The sequence below is a fragment of the Hibiscus syriacus genome, unplaced genomic scaffold (genome assembly GCF_006381635.1).
Source record: "Hibiscus syriacus cultivar Baekdansim isolate YM2019G1 unplaced genomic scaffold, ASM638163v2 tig00112556_pilon, whole genome shotgun sequence".
NCBI classification, from domain to species: domain Eukaryota; kingdom Viridiplantae; phylum Streptophyta; class Magnoliopsida; order Malvales; family Malvaceae; genus Hibiscus; species Hibiscus syriacus.
This window is the reverse complement of record NW_024063364.1, coordinates 1-18,102: the sequence shown is the minus strand read 5'-3', so window position 1 is coordinate 18,102 and position 18,102 is coordinate 1. Positions and strand designations below refer to the sequence as shown.

The following is an 18,102-nucleotide window of genomic DNA, read 5'->3' as shown; positions in this document are numbered from 1 at the left end:
GAGAATGATAAATTAAAAAAATTAAGTTTTAGTTTCGATTAGGATTTGAAGATATTGAAAGATTTTTCAATAAAATAGAGTAGTTTGATTATCTTCTCTACTGAAAAACTACCAAACAACAACAAAAAGGACAACAAAAGAATGAACTATGATTGTCGATAAGAAACAAGATAAGTCGGAGTTTCTTTTTTTTAACTTTTAAGATGTAATATCAATTTTTATTAACGATAATGTTCGTAATGAAAGTAAATTAAAAAATTAATGATTATAAAATATATATTTTAAAAATTCAATGAGTAAGATGAAAACATTTCGTAAGTTAAGTGATCATCAAAGATAATTTATTCTTTTATATATATATATATATATATATATATACATATATATAAGTAATAACCATTGATACAATATAAATGTTTTAACTTTTATTTTTATTATATTTAGATAAGTGAATGAATGAAAGACTAAAAACTAAAATTTTATGATATGTAGGTGGATCCGAATTCTCACATTCGCGTGTATATATACATGTATGAGTTCATCTTCCTGTTTTTCTCCAAGATTGAGAACATGGAAGCTACATTAGTACATAATGATCCAGATGAAGGGGGGGGGAAGGATAAACAAACTGCCAGATATACTTTTTACATTAACAAACCAAAGGAAGAAAAGAATTTACAGTTAGTAACTCCTTACTAAGCAAACTGGTTAAACCCATCAGGCTCTCTTTTCATGTTGTCAATGGCTCTCGGGTCTTGGTCGATAGCCGCTTCAAGAACTCATAGGTCATGATCATGGTTGTAGCTGACATAGCCATCGATGCCCATCGTGGTCCCAATCCTCTGTAACAAGCTGCCAATCCTCCTCCTTGTACTAAATTCCGCACCGTTTGCGGCACACTCGATGGTTTTCTTATCCCATTCTCTTCCCTGTCCAGTACCTGTAATCTGGTCTTGATGGTGTCGAGTGGCATGGTGATCAAAGCCGAAACGCCACTGGCCATGGCTGCACTTACCCCTTGGACAGCCACAAAGGCCTTCGATTCAGGCCTAAAACCACTCTCATCTTTTTTACACAAGGAGCAACCGATACCACTCCAAATGAACTTGTGTGCAACGGAGTAAGATGCCCACCAAACGGCGTTCGACGGGGCGTACGTCAAGATCGAGATCCCAAATCCCCTGTATAGTCCTTTAGGACCATCTGCATATAGAATTTTCCTAAACGCATCAAAACCATTCCTGTATCTACAAAAATTCACATTGTTCACATTTTTGCTACTGTTGACATCATTGTATCCTTGAACCATAAGCCTTTGGCTCACAACATCAATTGGGGTCCAGACCAGTTGAGCAGCCATGGCTGAACTCAAACCAGCAGCTGCATTAGATATAGCAGTTGCTGAAGTATCTGAATACCCTAAACTAACAGTTGCAGTGCCAACACTGCTCTTGGTAACCTCAAGGGCTCCCATGTAAAGGGATCTAGCTGGGATTGTCCCCATCAAAGAGGTACCAAAACCCCTATAGAACCCTCTAAATCCTTCATATTTCATGATGGTAAAACACATTTTAAAGCAAGAAACTTGTGTAGATGCAACTTGTTGCCTAGTTTTCAACACCACTATAGGGTAAAGAGCAGCTGATACACCTGAAAACAAAGCACCACCAAGGAAAAAGAACTTGGATTTATCAAGCATATGCCAATCTATATCTGCTGGTATGTGAATCTCTGACCCTGAATCATCCTCAGCTGCACTTATGCTCATTTTCGCCACTTTTTTTCAATCCGTTTAGCTTAACCAAGTAAAATCTGATTCCTTTTTTTGTTACCCTTTCACCAAAACTAATCACAAATCAACTCAGCTAAGTACTTCTAGCATTTGGACAAAAAAGTTAGGAACATTAAGCAGAAAATAAAAGGAAAAACAGTGACTTTCTAGCTTCTTTTAGCTGTAAAACCAGAAATCAAAAAGGGTTTTCGTTGGTTCTTCTTCCTTTTCCTTTTGCGCAGCCAAATTTGAGATCGAAAATGGATCAGGAGAAATAAGTCGAGCATTTAAACTCTATATAAAAACCCCAGATTTTATCTTTGATTCTTACCAGAAAAAGACCATGTCTTTGCAACATCTTCAGGGCTTCATCTTTACTGTCAATAGGGCAACTGGGAAAAAACCAAAACAGAGAGGGAGTGAAAGAACAGATCTTGAACCAAAAGAATCAAAGAGAAGGGAAAATACAAAGTTGGATTTTTTTCACAGAAAGCGAAATGGATAGCGTTAACAATAAGGATATCCAAAAGAGAGAGGTGGGAGAGAGTGAAAGAGGGAAGCTTTAACGGTAGTAGAGGGAGAGGAAAACAACAATGGTTCTGGATTTTAGCAAGGGTTTTTGCGGATCGAGGAACGTGGACACGTGTTGGTGTTCATATGGGGGGAGCTTTATTAGCCTACTTTTAGGCTTACTTGGCTCAGCTGAACTCACCGATTCCATAAACAGAATCACATCTTAATCTAGTCGGTGATTGGTTTGTTGGTGTATACCATCTCGGTTTCATAAGATTCTTCCTAGTATGATTATAGGGTTTCTTTCTTGGTGTAATGTTAAATTAAGAGACAACGTTTTTCTAAATTATTATTTTAATTTTAAATAAAAATGATTTATATTCAATTATCTTTATTAGTTAACTTCAATAAAATTTATATATGTTTAATTGTTAACGTGTCATATATTATATCATCATTTTGAGTGATGAAATATCACATGTAACATCATTGCTTTGATAATATGATATATATCATATTATTATATTATATGACGTGATACATATATATTATTATTTGGATAAGATGACACGTATCATCATCTTGTAATATGACACCTATCAAATTATCATATTTACTGATGTGACATATGTTATGTTATCATCTTAAATATATTAACAATTAAACACACATGAAAATATTACGTTAACAATACGGGTTGATTGTCGACTAATTAATAATTTTAATCAAATAATTTACATTTTAATTAAAAATTAAAATGTAAGAGACTAAAATAAAAAAAAATAAGAGTTAAAATATCATTCAAATAATCATTGGACTCTCAACATTGTACCTTATTTCTATTATATTCGCATTATTTTCTTCCAGCTTTGATTTAGCCTTTTCATGCTTTTGGGTACCATTCAATGAAATTTGTCCACTTTCTCTTTAAAATATATAACAAGTCGTGTCACAATGACCTACTTTGTGTGGAAATTGCCAAAATGGTGTAATGTTTTGATTTTTACGTAGATAATCTCTTCACTGTTTAGTAATCATCCCATGTTTCTTGGTCAACTTAAGCTTCCTTTATATAATTATAAACCATTCAACGGTTTTGTCGACATCAGCATGAAAGAAATGTCTCATCGAGCTTTATCACATAAATTTGACTTGTAAAATTCTTGTCTGCAACTGCTTAAGCTATCAGCGGCAGCTTCTCGATGGAGTGCTCGTTAATTATGCGGTCGAGAGTCCTTTACATGTTGCAGCAATGCTTGGACATTCAGATTTCGTCAAGGAGATTATACAAACCTTCTTTATCTAGCCAAAGAGCGGCTGAAATTTCGTATTCGGGGCCTCGAATGCTGGTGCTCGAAAAGACTTTGAAGAAGGAAGATTGGGTCACAAGGAAACGAGATTCATTGATGGTGGTGGCATCACTTATGGCAAATTGGCAACAGTGTCTTTCCAAGCTCGACTAACCCCTCCCAGGTGGTCTGTGGTTCGGTACAAGCACCCCAAGCCAACAACAGAGGCGGGGGACTTCGATAACGGCATATAGAAACAAGAGATGTTATAATCAGTACCTTGATGCCAACATGATAAGTTTCATCTCATCGATGAGCATGATCTTGTTGCTGATTACATGGCTGCCTTTCCATGTCGATGTTAACTCTCGTAATGTGGGTCGCTAAGTGTAAAGTAGTCAAAAGAGTTTTTTTTGGGTAAATTACATCTGGTAGTCGCTGAACCTTTAATACACTTTCATTTTGATCACCTAACTTTTATAATTTATATTACCATCAATAAACTTTTATTTCTATTTCAAATGCTGATATTAAAATCTTCTCCCCACTAAAAAAACCCTAAGATTCATAAAGATAAATTCAAGAACAACCACTAATCAATTCCAACAGTCAACTTAATTTTGTTTGGCTAAAATATTAACATAATTTGATTTCAAGTTGGTCGTGTAGTTAACAGCGACGGATAATCTTTTTTAGCTATTTAATTTCGATTAGGATTTGAGGAGATTAGAAGATTATTTGAGAATTTTGAACAGAAGGAAAGAAAGAGAAGAAAAAGAGGAAAAACTTGGTGATATTTTCGATTGGGAAAACATCGAATGATGGCAGAAACAACAATAGAACGAGATGATGATTTAATAGAAATTAAAAGTTAAAACTTTGTAATTCGTAATTATTCGTCAGATCAACTTAAAATCGAAATATGTTAATTTTATAACCAAATTAAGTATTTTTCACCATTAGAATTGACGGGCGACCATTATGTTCACCGTCATATCAATACTTTTTAACGATAGCTAACACAATGATCATAATGAAAACAAATTAAAAATTTGTAATGCAAGTTTTAAAAATTCAATTATCAAAGTAAAACCACCTTAAAAGTTCAATGAATCTTAGAGTACTTTACCCTTTTTTTAATCATCAATATGCATTGTAAACATTTTAAGTAAAGTTATTAAAAACATTTTTAATGTAAACATTTAATAGCAAAATAAAAAATTTATACATTAAATATCAATAAAATATAATAAATGAGCCTAATTATTTAATATTGTATAATATTGATATAGTATTTAACATTCTTTAGTTTAATTTTTATAAATTTAAATATTATGAACTTAAATATTTTTTATATTTATTGAATTTAATATACTTGGACTTGAAAAATTAATCAAACCTAGTAATTAACTCAAATTAATGACCTTTTAGCCATTAATTAATGACCCATTATTCTATTGAATTTTCTACTGTTATCCTCACACCAAGTTGTATAGCTAACCACACAATTAATTCGAGTTTGAATTATTTAATGATTTGGTCTTTCATTTTTTTTGTATTTTTTTTATTTTTTATAATTTAATTACTTAATTTTATATTTTATTTAATTTGGTCATTTTACTACATTTCTTTATAAATTCTTTCTTCCAATTAATTATTTGATTCCTTTATACTATCACAACACTTTTTCTCAAAACTTATTATAAAAAATAATACTATAAATATAGTATATATATATATTAAATGATATTTGATTTATTTAATAATACTATAAAGCTTACTTTATATATATATGTATGTATATCGTAAGTTTAAATTAGAACCAGTCAATGCCATAATATTATAAATATACAATTCAATTTAAATAGAAATTTAAATAAATATTTTATTTAACTCATATTTTATAAATCCGACTCTAAATTTTTTTTAAATAAACTTAAATGATAATAATATTTTATTGGATGTAATTTAACTCTATGTAGTACTCATCTCTGATTAAACTAAATTTTTTTATTAGCTGACCTTATTCCCATATGTAATTGGGTAAGGGGAGATAGGATAGTAGGCTGCCCCTAACGCCAGGTTGAAAGCAGCTTCCGTGGGAGACCTCTGACAGTCAGAATTATGAATTTCTCACCGTGGGACTCGTTCCCACGATCCCAAGGTTAAGAGCCTTGCGCTCTACCAACTGAGCTGGACGGGATTCAATAAATTAGCTGACCCTTATTCCCATATGTAATGGGGTAAGGGGGAGGTAGGATAATAGGATAGTATGCTGCCTCCACCGCCAGGTTGAGAACAGCTTCCGTGGAAGACCTCCGAATTATGAATTGCCCTCCGTGAGACTCGATCCCACGACCACAAAGGTTAAGAGCCTTGTTCGAGAAAAACACCCAAATTAAACAACTGTTAAAAGATTAGTAATAGAACGTAGGGTGTAAGCTGCTTTAGTAGCTGCTAAATTTTTACATTCAAAGTGCACTTGCAAGTAAACTTGCCAATGTGGGAATGGATCTATTAATGTTAAAAAAAGTCAGATTCTCTGATGGCTTATTCCTCCTTTTTAATTAAAAAAAACAAACATAGTTAGATTCATGCATAGTAATTAGAGTATTGGATAAATATGGAAAACTCAAAAATAAAAAAATCAAATTATATGATATTGAGCAAGATAATTCATTTTTAATTTTAATATTTTAATATATACTAATAATAACCAACTTCTTAAAAATATGACTTAAGGTTAGAAATTATAATTTCATCTGAATTTTGATCCACCTCAACCCTGTAAAGATTAATTTTTCTTCTAAAATTTTGGTTCGAGACAAATTTTAAAAGGAATAAAATTGAAGTCGAAGTAAATTCAAATTTATGATAAAAATTCTTCTACCAATTTAATATATATTTTTTGATTACCTTAATATATATATTTTAATATATTTACAAAAATAATATTATATACATATATTATTAAAATATGAAGGCCTACTATGTTGAAGTTTTATTATATATATATAATGTAAAGAGTTTTATTATATACATATATTAATGACCTAATTATCTTTTGGCCATCAATTAATGATCTATGGAGTTTTCTTCTGGTATTCTTGCATGGCCGAGTTTCGGTGCAATGGTGGGGAAAAATGGTCCATGGTAATTTTCTTGGTATAAATAGGAGTGAAACCAAGCACCAAAGCAACACACACAGCTTACCATGGCAACTAGATTTTCTCATCAGCTTTTTGGAGCAATCCTTGTGTTCTTGGTGTTGCATCCTTTTGCAGCCAAGTCTGCGACTTTAAAACTTGAATCCCTTCAAAATCTTGAACATGCCCAGAAAGGAGATGTAGTCAATGGAGTTCATCAAGTGAAGAAATTCCTCAAAGCCTTCGGGTATTATCCTCGTGAGATTAATCGCCTGGATGATCACTTTGATGATGCTTTGGAGGCTGGTCTCGCTGTGTTCCAACAACTTTATCATCTGAATGTGACTGCTTTGCTTGATTCTAATACGATCAAAGCAATGGCAACTCCTCGTTGTGGTGTTCCTGATGTTAATATTAATAAAACTTCTAATGGCGGCAGTAATCATCGTGTGTTTCGCATAATTGCTGACTATTCCTTCTTCCCCGGGAATCCCAGATGGAGCATGTATTCACTCGTGTTTGTGTTCATTTATTTATTTTTGGAGGTGTTTTTGTTTGATTCATTTAATATTTGTAAACATGTTCGTTTAACGTTTATGAGCATGTTCGCATTCATCAAAATGTTGGTTGAGCATTCTGAACATATACGTTTATATTCAGAAAAATGGTGAAATTATGCTTAGACTTCACAGTTTAAACTCCAAAGTTCACCCTATGTTGAATTTTGTCTTTACCTTAGTCAATATTTAAATGTAAGAAAATAAAAAAAAGGGAGAATTAGATAAACGAGCTTTTAAATGAGTTTTTTATGAATATAAACGAACCGAACATACCTCTATTGATCATATTCATTTGTTTATTATGAATGAACATAAAAATTTTATTTATACTTATTTATTTGATTTAATAAATAAACATAAATTAATATTATACGAACAATTCAACCAACGTTATGTTAATTATACCCATAATCTTAACATCAGTAAAACTTCTAATGGAGCAGGTACCAACTCACCTACAGTTTCCTACCTGATTCAGTCCCAGTGGTTAGCTTACAAGTACTGGGACCCATTATTGCTCGAGCGTTCCAAACATGGGCAAATGTTTCTCCATTCAGGTTTCGACAGGTGGCACAGGGAACTCGATCAGATATTCGGATCGGGTTTTACCGTCGCAGTCACGGCGATGGTGCTCCGTTCGACGGCCCTGGAGGTGTCCTGGCTCATGCATTTTCGCCACAGGATGGGAGGTTTCACTACGATGCGGAAGAGAATTGGAGCAGCAATCCTAGCGGATCACAGGTGGACTTGGAATCGGTAGCCGTGCATGAAATAGGGCACGTTCTCGGCCTCGGTCACAGTCAGGACCGAAGTGCGATCATGTTTCCGTCATTTCAAGTCGGAACTACCAAAAGGAACCTTGGCCAAGACGACATTAATGGCTTACGTGCTTTATATCGATACTAGCACGGCCTTGTTCATATACTACTTTTCATGGCGTGAGAAGTATATGATATTAACACACTTGAAATAAGATATATGTAAGCGTAAAGCTTTATTTCCCATGCATTAGAAATAAAGTTCAGATGAAATTCACTTGAAACCTTGGTAATTTATCTTGCGTTTCATTAATTTCCCTCAATTGTTGGATTTTAGCTTCGAATCTTTTGAATAAATTGATAAATAATGATTTTTATTTTCATTGTTATACATTGTTAGAGTTTCGTGACTCGAACTTTGTTTAATCTGATCCGAAAATTTTATAATAAAATAAAGATGAAATTTTGATATACAGTAAAAATCTAATTTTATTATATTTCTTATTACACAAATTTCCTTACTAATCAATGATTAGTAATTATTTTTATAAATAAATATTATAAATTAGGGTTAGAAGTAAAATGATTAAGCCTTAAAAGTGACATATAGCTGCAATAATCTTGTATTATTTTTATTTTCAATATTAATGAAAATTTTCTTTCTTTTTCCATAAATTTTCCCGTAAAATTTTGATATCTTTTTTTGTGTGGTCCTGTTGTCATTATCTCGATATGATATACATAACTCATTTAAATCTAAATAAAGTATAATTCGACTCAAATCTAAAATTTTCTTTAGTTTAAGTAGAATTTATTTTCATTAATATGTAAAATTTTTACTCTCAAAGAAAAATTCATGTATATTTATATATGTAAATTAACCGAATAAATTTTTTTGGTCGATTTAATTTAATAATTGGATCAGCTGAATTTTAGTTATTTCACATTAATAAATCAAAACTTTATTTTAAAATCTTGAAATTTATTGTTTGACAATTCTAATAATTAAAATCAAACATTAAAAATGCCAAACTTTAAAAAATAAATTAGCATAAAGAACGGATTTAACAAGAAAGTTTGATGATGAAGTTAATGTTAAATCAGTTGGTTTAAAGCTTGGAAAGTTGAATAAGTTTTACAGTGACAATGGAAGTTTCATGTGAAGATGTGGGGGCAGGGATGGTCAAGGTCAATGCGTCTTTTATTAGGTAAAACAAGTGGTGGACTAAGACAGCTACAGTGTGCCCCCTTCATGATGAAGGTGGATTTGTCTTCAATTAATCTCCATTAATTACCTGCTTTAATATAGTCATGATGAAGCATGTTACAGTCCTCCGAGAGCATGTAGCATACTGTCAATATGTATGTATGTATGTATGTATGTATGTATGTATGTATGTATGTATGTATGCATAACCATCTTTAAAGAATGTTTTGGTCAGCTTATAGTTCATAGTTGGGGGTCTTAAATCACTTTTGACTTGTCTTCATTGTTGTGAAAGAGTTGGTCTATGCACGAGACTGAACAAATCAAAAGCTAAATTCACACCAAAACAAGCAAAATTCCCAGAAGTCATCATTTTCCTTTTAGCTTCTTAATAGTAAGCAGCTAGATGGGACCCAAAGATCTAATCACTTAGGCATGTTATTTCAACATTAACCATTGAAGCTTCCTGTAAATGTCATAGGAAGGTCATGGCGAAACCACCTTGCAGCAGAATATAGTATATGTATAGCTCTATACTGCTACCATTAGACAGCAGTCTCTTAGCTTCTCTAAATGTCTAACAACAACAGTTTTAGGCTGCCAGGCTCCCCGGAAAGCGCCTATCAGTCCAATTTCGAGTTCCCTGACGAGTGGACTTTCGACGGTTGGCTCGAGGATTATCCTGAAGCCATCATCTCAGGGCCAATTCAGTTTCCTTTTAATCAGGACAATGAAGCTAATGACTTTGCTGGCACTAGCAGCCTCCTTCGAGTACCTGGTAATGAAATTACTTAAAACTTCTTGAAGTTCTTACGAATCTGTTCACTCGAGAATCAATGCTTCTTTGTGTTGATAGGGGAAAATGAAACTGTGAGGGAGAGGAGGGAAGCCAGAGAAAGATACGCATTCAAGACCAAGTCCGAGGTCGAGATATTGGATGATGGATACCGGTGGAGGAAATACGGGAAGAAAATGGTGAAGAACAGCCCGAATCCGAGGTATTTTAGCCTGCTTGTATGGTTTGAATCATCCTTTAAACTCTCGGTTGTATCCATTTCTTATTGTTTGATTGATAGGAACTACTATAGATGCTCTGTTGAAGTATGCCCCGTGAAGAAAAGAGTCGAAAGAGATAAAGACGACCCGAGTTACGTAATCACAACTTACGATGGGATCCACAACCACCGAAGTGCTTCTTGAATCAATCGACAATTCACCTTTAGGATCTCAGAGCCAACTCCTGCAGAAGGCCAACATCAATCTGCAACGATCGCATCATCTGCATAGAATATCGAAAAGTCTCTCTGCATTTCTATCCTTGTAGGGTATCTGTAAGAAAATCCAAGGACCGGACTTATCAGAAGAGGTTGTTCGGATCTGTTCTTTGAACACTTGATGTAATATGTAATAATAATCCGAAATCATCAATAAAATTATAGACTTCTTGGTGAGCCAAGTGATTGCAGCATTAAGAAACCATTGCAAGAGAATAAGAAGGCACAAAAGAAAGCAGAAAACTTTAGCTATATGCTTCATTTATCAAATTGAGATGAATTGATTACATTTGAATGAATATTCAACTGTAAATTGATTCTTATTGGACTGTACAATCTTTGACAACTTTAGTTGCAGAAAAGTTGGCTGATACATGCATACAAAGTAAACGGTCAAAATCCACAATCTACAACAAAATTCGACAACTTAATTTAGGAAGATGACATTAGGGTTTCGATAATGTGGACCCGAATCTGCCAATCCTTTCAAACCCGCAAATGTTTCATCGACATTCAGGTTAGACTCCACAGCACGTTCCCAGCATGCATTTTTCTCAGCACTGATGGGTAGAATTTTACAATTGCCTTTCACTTTGAAAATGTTTCCTTTTGGAGTTAGCTGTGCCACTAGCAAGCATCCAGCGTGTCCCGGACTGTTGCTGTGCTTTGCTACCCCAAAGATGCTGCTTATCAGGCTCAGTATTTAACCCTGCAAGATGAACTTCGGTGATATAAAAAAAATGGAGTACCTTCTCTTTCCTCTGCAGCTTTGGATTCAGGGTTCTCTTCTCGATATCTTTCTGGCTCTAGAGCGACATGAGCTCGCTCTACTTGAATTAAAGCCATCATGGAAGTGCCAACCGGTTCATAGTTTCGAAAGGGATCTCTAAGCAACACCGTGACAGCTAGTGTAAAGTTATTCCCCAACAACCCGTGCTTTCACCCAGATGCTTTACCCAAGTCAACATGTTTTATCGATTTTCCACTAACTGAAACAAGGCACTTGGCTTGATAAGCCTCAAGGATCTGGATCGTATTGTCACTAATATGGTCTCCATCAACTATATTTCCACCGTCCAGCCGTAACCACTCATCCAATGTTATAATAAGGCCCATTAATCTATTGACATCATCTCTGAAATCAAGGGACTGTGAACTAGCAGCTCCCTCTAAACTGAGCAAACTACTCAATTTGAATCCTTACCAACGGTAAACGGCACGTCGCTGGAGGACGAAGGACTCACATTTGAGGGCGCATCCTCGTTAGACATGTCACATTGAATTCTCAAACCCTCTAATGCAAGGGCTTCAATCCTATTAATGACTGAGGGAACAAGGTTTTCCATAGACACACAAGTTACACAACCTATGAGGCCTGAGCACATATTGTCAAAGCAGAGTGAAGACGGTCTCGACAGTAGTTTGCAACCTGTATAACAGTAAACGACAATAAAGACATTCACTTCCTAAACATCCCATACATGATCTTAAATTCTTAATGGAAAAAAAGCTTAACAGGAAAGGTAGTAAAGGAAATCGTAAAACTGACCTGCGAACCTCCATGACCGTCATAGACTCCAAAGAATTGAACAGTCTGATGAGCAAAGCCCTTGCTCGTTCCATTGAGTACCCTATCACCAATTAGCATTCCAATTAGAACCTTTACGAACCGAGGCACAGCAGCTGCTGCATCTTCCATCTCGGGTCTCCTTCCACATATAGAAGTAAATCCCCAAAGAGGTACATATTCCACCTCGAACACGCTGCACGGAACCGGAACTGTCATAGTAGTTTCTTCCTTTTGGAGAGCCAATTGGAGAACCCCTTCAGATAGTTTCTCTTCATACGCATCTCCAATCTCTTCCTCGAGGCTTACCCCACAGAAATGGGATCACTTGCAACATCTATTACAACATTCGACTCAACAAGCATGGTGGCTTTTGCAATAATATCCAAACCACAAATGTTTTTCTCGATACCTACACCGGAAGCCACATCAAAACCCAGGAAATCCTCTCCACAGAAGCTACTAGTCTCACTCGCCACAGAATATGAGCACGAGCTATCAAGGTCGCAAATACGATCGCCCTCCAATGACAAAGAATCATCTTACTCACTTTCTTGGGTTATAATATCATTACTAGCAATGCAACTATCTTTACTACTAGACACCATATCAACTTCTTCCATTACCTCTTCTAGTAGTGGCACCTCTATGCTACTTCAGTCTCCATATCATCGCAATAGCAACTGACATCTTCATCGGTTAAAATACCAGTGGGATTTGCCATAAAAGCTTAAGTCTTGTGAATTGAGATGTCCATAGAAGTTGCAAAGCTTGAGTTTTCACAAAATGAATTACCTAATCTAAATGGCAACTCCTCCATCAAAATCCCCTTCAACCCCCTTCGGATATCACACTACTAATCAATATTTAGCAAAACTAACGACAATGTCTTAGTCAACTCAAAAGTGTCCAACGAGGATTCAAGTTCAGATCTTTCGGAAATACTAGAACATCTTTCTTGATCATGATATTTAGAACAAATATTACCTTATAATCACCTTAGCTTAATAAAAAATATATTTCTTAATCATTAACAACTTATAAACATCTTTTATAAAAATAGTTATTTAATATTAAAATATTTATAAAAAAACAACAATCTCTAAATCAACTATAAATAATATAAAATTTTCGCTATATATAAAAAAACATTAAAATCTAATTTTATAATATTTTTTATGGTCCCTTGTCTAATCTTAGGAAGGGTCTTTTTCTAAATTATATCTAATTTGTTTTAATGTGAAGAATGGAAGAAATTTCAATTATATGCATGATAGATTTTTTTTTTTAAATACTGAAAATTTAACACTAGACTCCGTACTAAGAATATAAAATCATACAACAAAATATTTGTAAGAGTACTAAGATGGAAAATTTTACTGAAAACCATTCTTTAAGGAAAATGTTTGTTTCCTCGTAGCTAATTCCTAGTTATGGTATAAGTTTTACACAACAAGGGATGGTATCATTGCTCCCAATATGGCTATGGAGTTTCACGAGTACTGTGCTACCAATTAAAATTTTAGACCAGAAACTGCCACTAGTGAAGGCAAATTTTAACACAAGCCAACCTGGGCAGCCAGTGCATCCACAAACTCTCATCTAATCTTCTAACACAGCCTTTTCTGCCCGAAAAAAAGGGGGGGGGGGGGAAGAGTTTCCCTCGTCCCACCACTCGACTCGGAAACTGGTTTTCGAGACCTTTCTTAAATATTACTGTACATTTCATTAAGTGATTCCGGTAATCGGATGGCAGCCACTCCTCAAGAACTGCCGGTCTTGGAGGTTACTTTATGGCAACATTGGATCACCTGAAGCAAGCATCTGCATATCTGTTTCCTCGGCTGACATCTTAGTAGGATAACCTACCCCCGAATCACCTGCATTTATTGATAAACTTAATCTATCAGTGGAGAAAGACAAATATCATTTCTATGACTACAATAATGGTAGGAAGTTGATGATGAAAGAAGAAAAGATAGAAGAGAAAGGTCCATTACTGTATATAGAATCGACGGATGGCTGCTCCATTGATGGATCGTTGAAATCTGCACAGTTTAGAAAGGTGGTGTCAAATTTTATCTTTTGTAAGTGGAGCAGAAATACCTTGACAACTATGAGACGGATTGCATACCGACAAAATGGCGTAGCCCTTTGATGACATCAAAGTTCTTGTATGTATAGCCAACAAAACTTAAGTCTTTGGGAGTTAAAAACATCTGCATAAAGAAATAAAATTACATGATTGCACATTCATAGCGTCCTCTGATCAGAAAATAGAACACAAACTTCCTATTTCTTATGTTACCGGAGTTTGATTCTTGGTCTTTAGAACCAAGAGTCGGGTCACTCTACCAAAAGACCATATGTCTGTTGATGAACAGAACACAAACCCGTCGCATGCTAAAAAAAGGTGCAAACAAAATAAGTTTACAGATAGCATCATTTGTTAAAGACCTTCCGTGAGGATCCCAAGCCAGTTCTTGCTGATGCTGGAGGATCCAACTGCTGATAATTCAACAAATAATCAGATTAAAACAGATAACTTTAATTTCACTAAGAAATATGTAATCAAGAAAGCGATTTGTATTTGGAATAAGCAAATAAAAGTAATACAAAAAGGGGGAGTTCGAGTTATATATACTTCATCGAACTTCATAAAATTTTGAGTATCCAACTCCCCATTCACTTCAGGTTTAAATGCTGCCTCCAACTCATAGAGCTTATCCCACTCAATGTCTTTGAACCAAGGATGAGCCTGATAAAATTACATGTCATCAACCAAAGGAAGCAAAAATAGTTGGTAAGAAAAACAGTTCAATATACATAATCTTACTTTAATTTGATTGCCTCTGCAATTCCCAACCGGTGCTCAACATCGCAAAGCAATCGACATATAAGATCCTTTGCCTCATGACTTATCTTTGAATCTTCAGGAAATCTTAGGTGATTCCTCCAGTGCACAATCTGACAGTAATTGGTGACCAAAATATCAGGAAAATGAACAATATCTTCATCATGATTACCAGAGGGAAAATGTTCCTCTTAAACTTATGGAAGGACAAGGGAGCAAGGAACAACGGGTTACAGCATGCAAGACATATAAGCAAAAGGGTAAAAGCAATCATGGTGCATTGGAAGAGGGGTCTACTCTCTGAATGCTCATAGAACAGAACATCAAGCATAGTGCTAGTAGGACACCAAAGAACTTAATTACACTACACAAGCAAGCATTTGGCACAATTGGAGTAACTATAACATAGATGCATATCAACTTAATATCATACACGACAAAGGTACATTACACATCTGGGACTTTTTTTGCATCGGAGTTCATTAGAAATAACAGTATATATCTCTAAAACAAAAGATTTTGTTTTATAGCAACCCAAACTAGAAAGCACAAGTTAAAGATCAACTGGAGAAGAGAAAAATAAAGCAGGCAGAAGCATATACCTTCCTGCATGTGGTAGAGGATCATCAGAATAAAATGGTGGGTATCCAATTAGCATTTCATACATTATTGCCCCAGTGACCACCTAAAAGAAGTCCACAGAAAAGGCTGCATTAGCCCACTTTTGTAGTTGTAGCAAGAAAATGATGGACGGTGTGCAGCTAGAAAAGTAGAACAGGTATGCATCGTGCATGAAGGTGAAGCAAAAAATTGGAGAATAAGTAATAGATCCAATTGCAACCACGAGAAACAAAGATAACTGAAAATAATATAACTAACCAGTCACATTCCATGCCATATCCTTTCTTCAGTAACACTTCAGGAGCGATGTAGTCAGGTGTTCCCACAGTTGAAAATGCCTTCACAGTAAAAAAAAAGATGGCAAAAATTGCTGGAAAACTTTGCAGCTGAATCAAGTTTTTCATGCCATAATCTGATTGTATTACTACTTATGCAACTACTCATTTGGAAACTTACCGAAAACTTTTCTAATTGAATCAACAGTGTGGGTGTTTGTAAATCCTTTGCGAGGGAAAGAAACTTTAAAAATGCTTATAGTAATGATATGTGACATTAGTTGCAATTCACAAAGTCCAATATGTAATATTGGGGCATCAATTAGAGCCAAAACTGAAACTTGGCATGGGAAACTTGAGAATGGTTAATATCATACCTTAAAGAAACATCTCAAGGAGTTAATGTGCTTTAATTAATTAATACACTGGAATGTATTTTACGAATGCTGCATTAAACAGTACAACTGTGAAGTCAATTGCATACATACCAACATTCTTCTGTTCATTTGCCAACACTGAAGCTGCTCACGAGGGCTTCTCCAATTGCTTTATTGTCAGCATCAACATCCATAGGTTCTGTTATATTTTCATCATCCATCGGCTTATTCTCATGGATTGCTGGTAAATTTGTGCAATCAATAGGCTTACAAAGGCCAAAATCTGATAACTTCATGTGACCATTTTTGTCCAGAAGAAGATTGTCGGTTTTATGTCTCTGAAAAGAAAATGAATGTAAAGAAATAAGATGGGTAAACCATAACTTGAACAACTATGAACCGAAATTACACATCACCTTGCTCCAAAATGAATAAACTAGACAAATAGTAGGGCAAGCTTAAATTTTAACCTGTGAATGTAATTATGTTTGTGAATAGACTCGATGGCCAAGATACTTTGAGCAATGTAAAATTTAGCCACATTTCAGTTAAGGTATCCTTCCTCATCAGCAGAGTCATCATATCGCCACCAGGAAGATATTCCATGATCAAATATAAGTATTCAGCATCCTGAAATGAATAATAAAGTTTTACTATGCAGTGGCTTGCAACTTCTGCCAGCAAGTTCCTCTCCGCTCTAACATGTTCCACCTAAGGAGCCAAAGACATAAGTTAGATTAGCAGTACAACAAATATTTCCGATTCCAATTAAAATTAAATGCTACAAGGAACTAAATAATAGCTTCATGCGTCCTTAGTTACCTGCCCTTTCATAAGCATTTCCGATTTCTTAACTTCTTCATTGCATAAATATTTCCAGATTTCTTCTCCCGGCACAGTCGAACCTGCAGAAAAAGTATGATAAATAAAAAACTCAAACAGCCAATGCATGAAAGGCAATATAAATCAGCAGCAGAAAACAACAATTTCAAATAAAAGAAACTATGAAGGCATGACTTTATAACAAGAATTGGCATTCTAAGTTTTTACCTCACCATAGGCTCCCCTTCCAATAATAGTCAAATGATCAAAATCATCGACACAAATCTTGTGCCTTTTAAGTCTCATAAACTCCGTCTTTCTCTCTAAATCCTTTATCATATTGATCTGTTCCTCCTTGGGCACATCTGAAGCAGCTAACTTTCTCCCAGGACCCATCGTCTGCAATGATGAACTTAAGTTATGTTATTAACTTGAAACCTGACCTATCAATCCCAAGCACAGAAATGCTGACACATTTGGATACATCAAGTTCAAGAAAAACAAAGTCATTAGTAGGTTTGATATGATAGCTAAAGATAACAATTCAATTACGACAGCATATATTTAATCTGCATGCTGCACAAAAAATGCATATCCTAAACACTTCAACAATAAAATGTGCAGATTACTTCGAAGAGGGGGGAAAATGCATATCCTAAACATCAATGAAGCATGAAATACACAGATATTTATATTAGTCCCAGGTTTTCCAAAAAAATGCATATTGTTGTTGGGACTTCCACAGAGAAAAGTAAAAAAGATAAAGAAAGCCATGCACTTGCTAGTGTGTCAACTTTGCATAGATAATTAATCATGCACCAGATCATATGTAATTAACCCTAAAGTTTGTGTGAGGGGGGAACACACACACAAAAAAATCATTATGTGGATACTTTGATATCCCAATTTCCGAAAATCCACCCCTGATTTGGGAAAGCAGTTTCAATTGCTCCAATTAAATGTTTCATTTCCTTGCAAAGAAACATGATTTAACACTTATACACTCCCTACTAAGCCACATACAAGACAAGCACCAAGCTCATCAGGTCAAAATTTAAAAAAAATACT

General features: G+C 34.8%; 3 protein-coding genes and 2 pseudogenes across 3 annotated transcripts; 2 read left to right on the top strand and 3 right to left on the bottom strand.

Moving 5' to 3' along the window:
* Positions 1-619: 619 nt before the first annotated feature.
* Positions 620-2,345, bottom strand: LOC120181885 (solute carrier family 25 member 44-like). The gene is made up of 2 exons (XM_039186917.1): positions 1,883-2,345; positions 620-1,779 (listed from the first exon to the last, which is right to left on the bottom strand). The coding sequence occupies exon 2, from the start codon at positions 1,766-1,768 to the stop codon at positions 731-733; it is 1,038 nt and encodes a 345-aa protein (XP_039042848.1). The 5' UTR covers positions 1,769-1,779; positions 1,883-2,345; the 3' UTR covers positions 620-730.
* Positions 2,346-6,787: 4,442 nt separating this feature from the next.
* LOC120181881 (metalloendoproteinase 1-like) lies at positions 6,788-8,185 on the top strand. Its single transcript, XM_039186915.1, has 2 exons — positions 6,788-7,224; positions 7,723-8,185. The coding sequence occupies exons 1-2, from the start codon at positions 6,788-6,790 to the stop codon at positions 8,183-8,185; spliced, it is 900 nt and encodes a 299-aa protein (XP_039042846.1).
* A 1,472-nt stretch (positions 8,186-9,657) lies between these two features.
* On the top strand, positions 9,658-11,243 carry LOC120181878 (probable WRKY transcription factor 50). The gene is made up of 3 exons (XM_039186914.1): positions 9,658-10,022; positions 10,101-10,242; positions 10,321-11,243. Exons 1-3 carry the CDS (start codon positions 9,818-9,820, stop codon positions 10,442-10,444), a joined length of 471 nt encoding a protein of 156 aa, XP_039042845.1. The 5' UTR covers positions 9,658-9,817; the 3' UTR covers positions 10,445-11,243.
* A 641-nt stretch (positions 11,244-11,884) lies between these two features.
* On the bottom strand, positions 11,885-12,905 carry LOC120181883 (annotated as a pseudogene).
* Positions 12,906-13,787: 882 nt separating this feature from the next.
* LOC120181882 lies at positions 13,788-17,433 on the bottom strand (annotated as a pseudogene).
* Between the last annotated feature and the right edge of the window lie 669 nt (positions 17,434-18,102).

Coding starts and splice junctions, on each gene's coding strand:
- LOC120181878 (XM_039186914.1), top strand. CDS start 9,818: ATGTCTAACAACAACAGTTTTAGGCTGCCAGGCTCCCCGGAAAGCGCC. Junction 10,023..10,100: donor CAGCCTCCTTCGAGTACCTG/GTAATGAAATTA, acceptor TTGTGTTGATAG/GGGAAAATGAAACTGTGAGG. Junction 10,243..10,320: donor AAGAACAGCCCGAATCCGAG/GTATTTTAGCCT, acceptor TTTGATTGATAG/GAACTACTATAGATGCTCTG.
- LOC120181885 (XM_039186917.1), bottom strand. CDS start 1,768: ATGAGCATAAGTGCAGCTGAGGATGATTCAGGGTCAGAGATTCACATA.
- LOC120181881 (XM_039186915.1), top strand. CDS start 6,788: ATGGCAACTAGATTTTCTCATCAGCTTTTTGGAGCAATCCTTGTGTTC. Junction 7,225..7,722: donor GGGAATCCCAGATGGAGCAT/GTATTCACTCGT, acceptor CTAATGGAGCAG/GTACCAACTCACCTACAGTT.